This window comes from Phalacrocorax aristotelis, chromosome 3 (assembly GCF_949628215.1).
Source record: "Phalacrocorax aristotelis chromosome 3, bGulAri2.1, whole genome shotgun sequence".
Taxonomy (NCBI): domain Eukaryota; kingdom Metazoa; phylum Chordata; class Aves; order Suliformes; family Phalacrocoracidae; genus Phalacrocorax; species Phalacrocorax aristotelis.
Window position 1 is genome coordinate 75,271,163 of NC_134278.1, and position 12,603 is coordinate 75,283,765.

General features: G+C 40.9%; 1 protein-coding gene across 2 annotated transcripts in view; it reads right to left on the reverse strand.

Annotated features, from left to right (window-relative positions):
* The window catches only part of LOC142054874 (plasminogen-like), a 28,861-nt gene extending 22,029 nt beyond the window's left edge, over nucleotides 1-6,832 (reverse strand). Inside the window, exons 1-3 of one of the 2 annotated variants that reach the window (XM_075088037.1) lie at nucleotides 6,712-6,832; nucleotides 3,795-3,930; nucleotides 3,056-3,162 (exon numbers count right to left, since the gene is read on the reverse strand). In XM_075088037.1, the coding sequence (XP_074944138.1) occupies nucleotides 3,056-3,162; nucleotides 3,795-3,930; nucleotides 6,712-6,766 (298 nt within the window). In that variant the 5' untranslated portion in view covers nucleotides 6,767-6,832. The remainder of the gene's footprint in view (nucleotides 1-3,055; nucleotides 3,163-3,794; nucleotides 3,931-6,711) is intronic. The other variant, XM_075088036.1, reaches the window with a different exon arrangement.
* Between the last annotated feature and the right edge of the window lie 5,771 nt (nucleotides 6,833-12,603).

Sequence of the window (12,603 nt, forward strand, 5' to 3'; positions counted from 1 at the left end):
GACAGGCAGTCCCCAAATTGCTGTCCATCATAAGGATGCTGGATGATGAACAAATGATGCCTGATAACTCATTAGATGAAAATGAAGAGTCTGTAATGCAGATGCCTTTTTTCCTGCATCTAGTTGCTTTAAGCTTAGGATTATGGGTTGGGTCATTTCAAAGAATGACCACCATTAGCACAAGGACGAAATAGGCAAAGAGAAAATAAATTCCACATGAAGGGATTTGGTATCGATGACCTGCTGTCCAAGCTGTGGAAGTGCCTGATTGCAGCTTTCAGTGACATTGATAGATGCTAAATATGAAAGAGGCTTGACTTCTGCTCAGTCTGCAGTAGGAGCTGGGAAAAGCCAGCTTCTACTTTAAAATGATCAGAAAAGGTCTCCCAGTCATGTCAAAAGGACTGGTAACTCTGCAGAAGGGCTGCAGACGAATGCATCTGCTCTGACAGCCCACACAGTGATGGCAGTGAAGGCAAGAGAGGTGGCTGCCCACCTCTAGGTGGGACACTTAGTTTCACCCTGTGGAAGGGCAGCAGGTAACCATGTCTCTGTCCTGCACCTGACACCTGGACAAGTGCCTCCCTTCATGAGGGATGAGGGACCCCCTGCTATGTCAGGCACCTACAGGCTGATGAGCTGGTTCCTCTGTGTGAGGAACCAGACTCAGTGTCTCCTCCTATAGTGGACTCATGTGGTGACACTTCATTCAGTCCTGGTCATGGCCAGGAACGAAAAGCTCTGCTTCCAAGAGGATGAAGAGACAGGGGATCAGACCCATACCTAACCCTACAGTTTCAGTTAAGGGTAAAAAGTAAACAAGACAAATCCGTTCTGAAGCATGAGAGGGTGCCAAGCTAGGTGTTTTTTTTTTCTGCAGGAAAAGGTGGCTCCGATAGGGGTATAAGCAGCAGAGCTAAAAGCTCTGACTAAATTTCTAGATTACATGTGTTCAGGAAGGTCACTGGGATGAACATTGAGGCTGGAGGCACCAGGTCTGTCTTCCAGGGAATAGCTGTGGAGGAGGTGGACAAGAAAGAAGAGAAGCCAAGCAGTGCTCTCTCCTTTTCCTGAGAGGCCAAGGCTCCTCGGTATAAAATTGAGACTTTTGCTGCTGAAATGAGGATCAGATGTGTCTATTCAGGTGTTTCAGAAGTTTGGAAGAACTTGGACAATGACAAGCAATATAAAGGGGCCCTGATGAAGTCAGGGATATTGTCTTGATTTGAACCAATTTAAGCCCGAGTTATTGTCTGGCCCTCTGTGACAGCATATAATTAGGGACAATGAGAAATATTTATTCACTTAGAAGGGCTAATTTCAATTTAATAATTAATGCCTAGTGCATGTGTCAATTTGCTTTCAACATATGCAGAGGAATTTATAGAGCGCATACTCCTTTATCCTGTTCTTACATCAAAGGAAAACTCCAATCAGTTCTGAATTCAGTAGAAAAAAAATCACATTTAAAATGTTGAGGAATTGGCTGCACCCATTATTTCTAAAGATATTTCACGTGTGCCAGAAATTATTTGGCTGAACCTGCACCAATATTCTTCTCTACTGGTGACTCACACATCAGCGGTCTATGAAGAATATGTGAAAAATGAAAGTAGAGAAGAGCTTTCCATAGGCTTTATTTTTGTGAGGTCTGTTACTGGGGCAGGGGAGGATATGACCGTAGAGCTAAAGTCTTTTGATCAAAACAACTGTAACAGTGGTTTTACCTTTTAAAACAGGAAGGAATATGACCATAATAACACTCAAGAATCAAGCAGTCCACTTCAAATTCTGACTTTTAAGGCTTTAGTAATCTGTCCAAGTTAAACATAAACTGCAAGTTCAGGAAAACTGGTGAGAAAATGCAGTTATTAGCATACCAGAAGACACCAAGGACCACATATTGCACCATAAGAACAAAATGTCACTGGCTGTTAATCCGCTAGAGGTTAAGCCAGTACTTACTGAAGATAGCTGTTACGAACCGAATTGTACCTGGTGCTGTGAACCTGGCAACCCATTATCCAGTCCAGTAGCAGAAGAGTTAGCATACAGCTGTTTAAATATTAACTTTCTAGCTTTTTGTCATGTTTGGGCCAGAACATCAGCAGAAGTTAATGAATTAGTCAGAATTGTATCAGTTCATAGCTGGGAATTTGGCCATGAACTGTTTTCTCTTTAAAACTTTGATATGACAAAGGGAACCTGTGCCATTATTATTCATGCAGTTTCCATTTTCTGTATATCTTTCAAATGCTTCAGAATTGTAAAGACACTGAAAATAATTGTCTTTTCAAACAAACTGAAATGTTCTTACAAGAAATGCTCACAATTCATCTTACATATCAGTTAGTAATAGGAGCTTTTATTTTTCTAGAAGACTCATTGAAGTTAAGTTTGTGACTGCATTATCTATGTTCCCACAAAACTTATGAAGATAGCCTAGTCAAAAAATATTTATTTTTCCAGCTACATAGCATCTATTCCAAATATAGAAAGTAATTAATTCATTCATTCCAAAAATAATCCTAAAACCAACCCACTTACCTGAGCCTGGCACACAACAAGAATTAAGCATAAACAAAACAGCTTACAAAACGTGAACATTTGATTGTAATTAAAACAACAACAGCAAACAATTATAAGTCAATATAATATTTCAGTCAAGAAATTCTTGGCTGAATTATTACACAGAAAATTAGAGTAGTGGGTACACAGAAGTAGATAATCCTGTAGCCTTGAAAATTGGTATGACCAAGGACTCTACTGGTTCCATGAAGCAGAGGACTGCAGATACTTAAAGGGCAGAGAAGTACATGATTTTTGCTTTGGAGTATGTTTATTCTGCCTTGTCCTAATAATATATGACTAAAGGTGTGACATGTAAGTTGAAATATAAGGGCTTTTGGTGCTACAGTTCATGATGGGTGCAGGCCCACCTCACTGAAACTGTCACCACCTGCAATGGTGTGCTCCATCACTGCAGCAGAGAATGCAAAGATGCAGTTAAAATAGGCTTAACACGTAAATGTGTACCATCTTACTGTATACGTACTTTTCTTCTCATAAAGAACTGCATCCGTGCCACTGAACGTCACTGTCATTTTGGCATTTTCAGCCAGCGTTAAACACTCTAGTTTTTTCCTGGTGAATAGGAAGGCCCTGTTGAAATTGAGAAGGAAGAAATATTGACATAGGAAGCAATATTTTTAATTCAATTCAAATTATTCAACTCGTAGTTATTTGTCTATAAATTATTAATTTACTAGCGCTGTCTTGTATCCATTTATATCTTTCAGATACTGCACTCAGTATTTGAAACACTGACACTTTCTTCTGCCTGAAGTGGCTGACTTTTTCAGGATACATGACTACATGAATAAGATACTGTGTGGGAATCTAGTTACTGCATTGCAAAACATTATCAACAGCATCCTGGCTGCTCAGGTTAGGTCCTTTCCCTACAATGAATTAGAAACACCTCACCCTTCTTTTGTGAAACCAGGCAGCATCCAGCTAAACAGATGTAAGCAGCTCTCCATGTAACATTTGATAGGAGCAGGAACTTGAGCATTTACTATAGAATGAGCAACACATTGTAAATCCACCCTTTACTTGACCTTGTGGTAATTTACGGGTGGAGGTAAACCACAAGCTAAGGGCACAAGCATGTGCACCACTGCTGTAGGCAAAGCTGCAGCAGCACGGCAATATTGGTTCTGAGCAACAGTTGGAAAATATCACTGATATGCAGATACCCACAATGACAGTTATGAGGTTCAACAGAAAATTACCTGCAAATAAAATTTCTTTCTGCTTCACATTTCTCTGCACATTCTTTTTCATTATTTGTCTTGTAAAACTGTTTATTTCGACTAAGTAGCCAAACACCATCTGTTCTTAAATAGTCATCCAGTATATCTCCTTTCACTACAAGGGAAGGAGAGGAATTAGACATTAAAAATGAGAATGCTGCAGTTAAGAAGATCTGTGACTTTGAGTCCCATTTTTCATGTAGCATTGACAGGTGAAGGCACCCTTTATTTTGTGTAATTCTGGGTAAAACATTTTAAACTCTGAGGAAATTTCTGTCTCCTGACACAATTACAGCTGTATGACTGGAACATGTCATAGGAAAAAACATCTCTCTCAGATGTAGAGAAGCAGTTCTGAAGAGAGTTATGTGTGGGTTTGAGCAGAGCCCAAGAAACGTGAAATGAGTGAGAGTGGCTGGAGAGAGGGACTAAATGGTGTCAAAAAAACATCAGTCAGAGAAAGATGAAGGGAAGTGATATCAATATTAAAGTTTTGGAGAAGTATGAATTGGGGGGATGTGAGATCATGACCTCCCATGTGGATGGTACAATCACTGCATTTTACTGGTCACTAAATAGTTGTTTGTCCTCAGATATCTTGCCCTGGAGCAAGAAACCTCAATCATAAGATGACTATATAGTCTCTTACACTGGCCACCATTACTTTTGATGTAATGGGTTGAGCGGATTTACTAATGAGTATGTCAGGCTGCATCTCTGTTGCAACAAATTAACCCAAGATTTAAAATCAGTAGATCAGTTAATATTGTTATATCTGAAAGCTGCATGTGCATAAGATGTATATGATGTACCCACTAATACATTTAACAGTTAGTTCCAATATGTTGCTCACAATGGAGTTTGCCACCTAACTGATGTTTTCCTTTAATCTCTATAAAGATTCTATGTTTCTGTTCCTAATTTCTACAAAAGTTTATTTCAGTATCTAGCATCAGGTTACAATGTTACAGAAGTTATATGGTCTAATTACTTCACTTTTCAAGCTAGATTATTATTGACAGACACAGGAAATTCATAATCTTGTACAGCATTCTCACAGGTAATGTGAATTATGCAAAAACCCATGTTAGGCTCAATTCACTGCAATCACTCCAGTGTAATTACTCCCATGATGTAGGTCATGCATCACCTACCTCTGCATGACATATATTCATATAAAATAAAAGGTATTTGTGCCACTAATGGAAGTAAGATGATTAATTGCCTGAGGGCAATCTTCTGTGACTCACTGCAGAGTTGGCTCAATGCTATAAAATCCACATCTTAAGAAATCCCTTACACTGAGGCCACCCATATCTAATCTTACTGCTACGGTAGGACTATCTGGAGCACCAACACCCTACCAATGTCTCCTGATGGACTAAGCAAAAAAGGTGTTTCGTTTCCTGACCTTTTTCCTAAGATAACTGAGGCCACTTTTCCAGAATTGCAGGGGATCAGAATAGGAAAATATTACTTTCCAAACTTTACTGTCTCATCTTAAAACTATATGTTTGTCCAAAGAGCTCTACTTTGGACACCATTCCTTTTCAGTGACCATAAAAAGGATTTATTTCAGTTGGTATAAGAGCGAACACACAAGATTTTGGGTGGCATGCATAAGTGAAAAGGCAGCACAGATTGGCAGAAGCTTAGATAACAGAAAAGAAAATGTGATGTTAGTTGCCTGAAAAACACTGCAAAGTGTAAACTTAAAAAAGAATACAATATATTCAAAAATGCAGCAGGGAATGTATTATTCTGGCTAAAGCACAAGTCTTTACAAACTCAGACATGACACATGCTCAAATACATGTGAGTAAACCAATTTCTTCTTTTACATATGTAACTTTCTAGACTTGAGCAGTACTAATCCAGAAGACATGAAAAATATTTTTAAGGCAGTTTTGTGAACCATCACTCTGGAGAAAGTGAGTTAGAGTTGATAACAATAAGCAAATAAAAATAACTTTATCATTTGTCTTTTATGAGCCAGAACGATGATACATCCCTGTTATTCTGTCATATTAAATGTCTAAGCTATTAGAAAATCCTACAAACTGTACTGATATGTTTATAGCAGTATTTTTAAAAAGTAATTTAAGGGCCATACAATGATATGCAATGTTAAAGTACTAGAGAATATGATATCTGGTTGAATTCCGATTGAAATGTATACTACAGGTGGAATATTTATTTCTAGAATTCATAGATGAGCTTGAAATTCATATATACCTTTAGTGGAACACCTATCTTCTTTTGGAGTTGTAAAAAAAAATTCCAGACATATTCCTGGAAAAGTTGATCTGAGTTACTGAAGACTAATTTTCTACCTACTGCCCCCAAGAAAACAAGAGAGAACATTTTCTTGTAATTGCTTGACAACAGAAAATGTGAAATTGCTGGAATATAAAGGAGCGTTTTCATTTTTAATTTTGTTTTAAATATTTCATTTAAAAACTTCTAAACTCCTACCATACATGAAAATCAGGATCACCGTGCTTAGCAACGCTTGGCAATAAAAAGAGCTTTGGCATTTCATCCAAAGCCTGCTAAATCCAGAGATAGCCATCTCACCGACTGCTACGGGTTTTGTAGCAGGCTTTGGGGCTGCTTTCCAAGGGTGCCCCCATTTCTGGCCATGGGGCATGTTTGCAGGGAGCCACTTGCTCCCCAGGCAGACACCAAGGCTGTTGCTCTTCTGGTGTCTCTAACGAACGCGACACTGGAGCAACCACAGCTCTCGCTTTGCTCAAGAGCAACTCTCGCGGGCCAACGAGCCCCAAGTCCATCATCGTCCAGGTAAATGGCAACACAGACCTACCTTCACCAAATGGAGCCTGCAAGCGTTTGGCCCCCGTCTCACCTAGGCAAGCAGAAGGCAAAGGACTCTTACCTGAACTGAGCAAGAAAAGAAAGAGAAAGGCAGCTGCGGCTTTGCTAATCCCCATTTTGGCCCAGCTGGCAGGTGCTGGAAGCTGTGTGTGTTGGTGCACAAAGTTTTATTGACTCGCACGGGAGTGAGGCGGCATCAAACAAACAAGGCAGGTGGGTTAAGTTAATCATTCTCCCATGCTGTGCCCCCCTTTGCCACGGTGTGTCCATTCAAACAACCTTGAATTGGATGGATTACCAAATCAGGCTGAATTGTTTGTACTGGGTGCTAGGGAATGCAAAGGCACTCTCTTGTTTTGTGGGGCATGTTTTTGTTCTCAGATTGCTTGGCCTCACTTTGCTAAGGTAAAGATGGGGATCATGGTGGTGGAAAGTATGGGAACCCAATCACAATGTAATTCTACACGGTCCTGTATAGTTAGGTCCCAATGATTTTTTCAGTCACAGACTTGCACCGCTTAGGTTGGAACTTCTGATTTATGTTTTTCTGTATGCTAGTCCCCAAACCCAGACCCTGATATTGCTAACTCCGTATCAGAATTTCTTTCAACGATTGCCAGTATCCTTCCTGGGGAAAAGAAGCTTACTTCCACTACTGTTCCCCATTTCACAGTTGTTTTTTGTTCTTCATGACTTGGGGGGCAGTGTTCACTTTGGTTCACTGTATAATGTGTCTTTGCCCTCCAGGCAAAGCTCCTGATATCTTAGGTCTGCCCAGACCTCAGGGTGCACATAGGGTGCCCCGTGCATTTCAGCAGCTTCACCTCCATCAAACCCATGGAGCTCAGCTAAGACTAGCTAGGCATTCCCAGCCTGAGTGCACTCAGGAGTCTCAACTGGTTTTCCTGGCAAGTTGGCATAGCCTTCAGCTGGGGTTGGTGGGGCCGAGAAGAACAGTTAGGAGCAAGGTGGGAATCCCACATATTCCCCTCTGTGTTGGGGGAATGATGATTCTGGAAAGGCCACGTGCAGCAGCCACATCCTGTGAGCACTGGTGACTAGATGAGTCACCTGGGGTAAAAGCAGTGCTCAAAAGGTGCATGCCTCTAGGGCACAGGTGAGAAATGCACCATGGACTGGTGGGGAGGCAGTGGGGAAGTGGCCTTTCTGCCTCAGCTCAGCGGCACTGCAGAGGGTTCTCAGCAGGGAGCCAGTGTGTAGCCCACAGTCAGGATGGGCAGAAGAAGTGATGCCAGGAGGAAAACAGCTGGTTGGTCTTGGTAACTTTTTTGGCATCAGTTGTGTCCATGTATCATCACATCCACAGCTCCTCCACATCCCTACTTCCACAGTCACTTTTTAAGCATATCATTCAACCCCGAACACACCTGGCAGAGGGATGGAATGCTGATGGTCCTCCATCAGAGGCTTCAGAAAGGCTTCAGAAAATCAGTGGTTGGACAGAGAAAAGAAATCAAAATTTGTTTTCCATAAGGATGCTTGTGGTGGAAGCAAACACCATTAATTTCTGCTTGGCTAGTCAGCAGGTCTGTACCCTCCAACTGGCATGTCAGCACATAGAACCATAGAATTGTTAAGGTTGGAAAAGACCCTTAAGATCATCAAGTCCACCCGCTAACCTATCACCGCCAAGCCCACCACTAAACCATATCCTCAAGCAGCACATCTACCCTTCTTTTAAATACCTTCAGGGATGGAGACTCCACCACCTCCCTGGGCAGCCTGTTCCAATGCCTGACAACCCTTTCAGTGAAGAAGTTTTTCCTAATATCCAAACTAAACTTCCCCTGGCGCAGCTTGAGGCCGTTTCCTCTCATCCTATCGCTTGTTACTAGGGAGAAGAGTCCAACCTCTGGCAACATCCACCTTGTACACATGGATGTGGAAGAGACAGGCTGTCCTAATGGAAGCCAGGAGTATCCCACAGAGAGATTATGGGGACATGAATGGGAAGAAGCAGGATTAGGGGACCATTTGGGAGTGAGGAGGGCATGGAGGACCTGAAGATTTCCCAGTCTGATATAGGGGAGAGGTGGGGTCACCACAAGATGCAGGAGGACATGATGAGCAGGGGTATGAACTACGCAGAGCCAAGCCACTTTTGTTCTGCCACTGGCAGCATTACTTGTTCTGCCTTCAGATAGCAAATGCCAGAGACTATAGATGCAGAAATCTGAAGCCGCTCTAGGTCTGCTAGTAAATAGCATGGAAAAGACTTTTCTCTTGCATCTCGTTTAAATTTTTAATGAATCAAAAGCAGAGAAGTTTTAACACCCACTTTCTATTAGAAACAATGGAAGCCACATCTTTGTTCATGAAAACTATGCTGTAATCCTACCTGACTTTGTCTGGGATTATTTGGAGAATGTGCAGTCCTGGTAATGTCCAGAAGAGTGCAGCAGATGATACTTTTTTGACAAAGGAGGTGACATTAAACCACCAGTGTAAGCGAATATGTCAGTAAGCACTCATGATATTTGGCAGAAGACGTTTGTCCATAAGGTTGAAAAAATCCCGAGGGTTTTATTATTCTTTTTTGCTCATTTCACATCACTTGCTTATAAGGAAATATGCAAATATGCTTTTCTTTTTGCTCTCAGTTCCCTCTTTTCCTTCCCACCACAATACAAGAGACTTGAAGTTGATTGGTTTGAACCTATGTAATAGTAACAGGTTCAAAAGCTTTATTTTCTCAAAGTGATATTCCATGTAGGAAAGACAGCATGTCAGTGTGAAATACAGAATAAAATAGAATGAGAATGAATGAGGGGAAAAGCCAAGTGTAACATTGTTACTGTAAGATACTGAAAAGCATAATAAAGGTTATGATGCATTTTAAAATAGAGGCACCTATTTGGAACAAAAAAAAACACCCCCAAATTTTGTGAGAGCATATCGCAGATTTCATCTAAATTAGAAAAATGAGAAGGAGAAGAAACAACTCCCTTGAAAAGGAAAATAAATATGGATAAAATGAATAAATGAGTTGTGAGCTCAAACTAGTGTTCTTAAATTCATTTGGAAAAACATAGATATAGAGCTGCACAGTAATGAAAACAAAAGAATTTAAATATCAAGTGTCAAAATGAAAATACATTACGCTTTTAGTTGGGAGAAAGACAGATTTGTACATCTTTGCTCCTTCTATACCTTCGCTAAGGAACATCATGCAGCTCTGCTGCACTTGCTTGGAGTGTGTACTCTAAGTGATGAACATGAGACTTGTCAGTTAATCAAGAAGACAATTCCAGCCCCTGATTCAGTAAATTCTGTCCATGGAATATATATATTTCTGCTGACTTCAGAGGTCTTTTAGACAGGCATTGCATAATTTTAATTCTTCAGATTCAGTTAAAGACTCTTGCAAGGAAAACAAATCTAGGAATAGAAAAGAAAATGAATGCATCTCCAAATAAATGAGTGAGAAATCAAATACCCCTCATCAAGGACAGTTCCTCTGTGAGTAAATAATAACAGAAAAATTCCTCTGAAACCCATCTCTCTATACTTTCCCGAACAGAATAATGTGAGTCACAAGCTCCATGAAATATAAGTTAGTTATTGTTTCCTCATCAGGTACAAGTATGTTCTGAAGAACCAGTTTTTAAAGTACTTTATACTTTCTCTAATCCCTAACTTTCTTTTCCTGGTAAAGACACATTGATAGGAGTAGCAAGTAAGAGATCAGCCACCAGAAGTAATAGAGTGGATAGTGAGTGGTGGGCACATCTTCTGTATTGCTTGGCTAATTGGTTTATTTTTCAGTTTCATATTTCTCCATGTTTAGTCACAGAATTCCCAGCTCCAAGCTGGTTTCCAAGGGGAATGAGCACAGTGTCCTCTCTAATGGTTTCCTGCTTCATGGTAGATTTTGCCCACTGACACAAACCTGAATCAGGTAGACTATTTGGGCACGGTTTAGATACACTGAGCACAGAGCAGGACCTAGCTCCATTCATCAACAACATGTGAAAGTTATTTTTATAAATTTCGGTACTTCATTTTTGGGGGTCTCTTTTACTGATCATTTGCGTGTTATCATGGATGCTTACTTTTTTTTTTTCCAGAGGATGCCACTGATGGTGCTGATTACTATTAACATCAGAGCTTCCACCTAAAATCAGAGCCCAAGCACTAGGTGCTTGAGATAGATATTAGACTTTCTCAACCCTGAAGAGATTACTCTGGTGGCAGGCAAGGTGTGAAGAGATAAAATGGCATGGCCAAGGCAGTGGATGGCCAAGGCAGTGGCATGGCCAGAAATCCACGTTGGCCCTGTCCACTTCAGAAATTGGTGCACATGAGCACTTGGATTCACACGCAACAGCCTATTGATTGATTGTATTTCTAATTAGCAGAGGGAGTGTCTGTGAGAAAGGAGATGAGAAAAAGGCAAGAAGCTAGTGCCTTCCCCATCTGCAGCAATGGGTCTGCTATTTATAAACCAGGGGCAGCAAATACTCCACTGTCTGTCTGCTGCGAGGTTAGTGAATTCAGGCTTATTTTGGAGTTGAGAGGAAAAGACGGTGTAAGTGCCTAAGCATAATCCTTTTCCCAGGCTGTGAGGCAGGTATGGTTCAAAATCTATAGGTAAGTATTGAAATCTTATAAATAATACTGACTTGAGGCCTTATCCATACACCTGAAAGATCCAATGAGGCTGTCTGACAGAGAAAAACCTTACGAGGAGTAAGGTTTAAGAACTACAAGTCAGACAGAACTGGGAAGCTGTGTGGGGTGGGTCAGAGGAAAGACAGAATGAGAAAGAGTGGGTTGTTTTGGCTAGGGATTATATTACTAGAGGAATACACAAGAAGGATTTTCAAATATAGATATATAAATATATGTTTATTGTAACATATGTATGTATGTATGTTTGTGCATATATATATAATGAATGCTGCAAAGAAGAGTAGATAGCCTATTCACCATAAATGTGGATGATAAGGCAAGCAGCGTGGATCTAAATATACAAAAGAGATTTAAAATAAAGATTAGAAAAAAAAATATCTCTTTCACACGAAGGAGAGTGAAGCACTGGAATTTTCCCTGGGTAGGTTGTGGGATCTTCATGACTGGAAGTTTCAGGAACAAGCTTGATAAATATCTGACAGATATGTTGGGTCTGTATGTGTTCCTACACCATGATGGTTGAACTAGATAATCCTTTTTGTTGTCCTTTTGTAAATTAGATTTGTGACACCTAAACAATTCCTCAAATCTACCTGCTCTGCACAGTTGGCAGGCAGCGGTTCAGTGCTGTAGGTCATCTATTAGAGCATTCTGATTTCCTTTGGGAAGAGTACAGCACACTGAATCTTTGCCCCAGGAAGACTGATTGAGCAGAATAACTCTTCAGAGAAAGAAGAAATATATCTTCTCCAAACAACCCTGGGAACACCCAGAAATCTCCTTTCTCAAAAAGTCTCCAGTATGAGCCTACAAGCAACATAATTTCATTCAGGTGACAGCTCCTCCTGCCCCAGGGGCACACTGAGCACAGTCGGTTTACCCCTGCTTTTCACAACATAACTGCAACTGGAGTTGCCTCACCTTGACAGTTCAGTTGTTTTTAGCTGGAGTGCCTCCCAGCTATGATGAGAAATACATGCAAGTCAGACTTGTTTAGGCCTGATCTCCTGGCCTTTGCCAGTTCTCCTGCAGTTGGTGAGAGAGAGGTTGTGTCCTCCTGGCACCCACCAAACTGGGGCTCTGGCTCCTACCCAGCGGCTCTCTTCCAGCCAGCCTCTCTCAGCGTCAGCACCACGGGCATCACCAGCATGCTCCCACCACCACTGAAAGCTCTTTTCTTGGAATAGCCAGATAATGAATTATCAGATAATAAAATGTTTCAGAAAAACACCTTGATGTAAATGATCTTGCTAAACAAGAGACTGATATTCATTTTAGTCTGTATGACCTGCACATACTG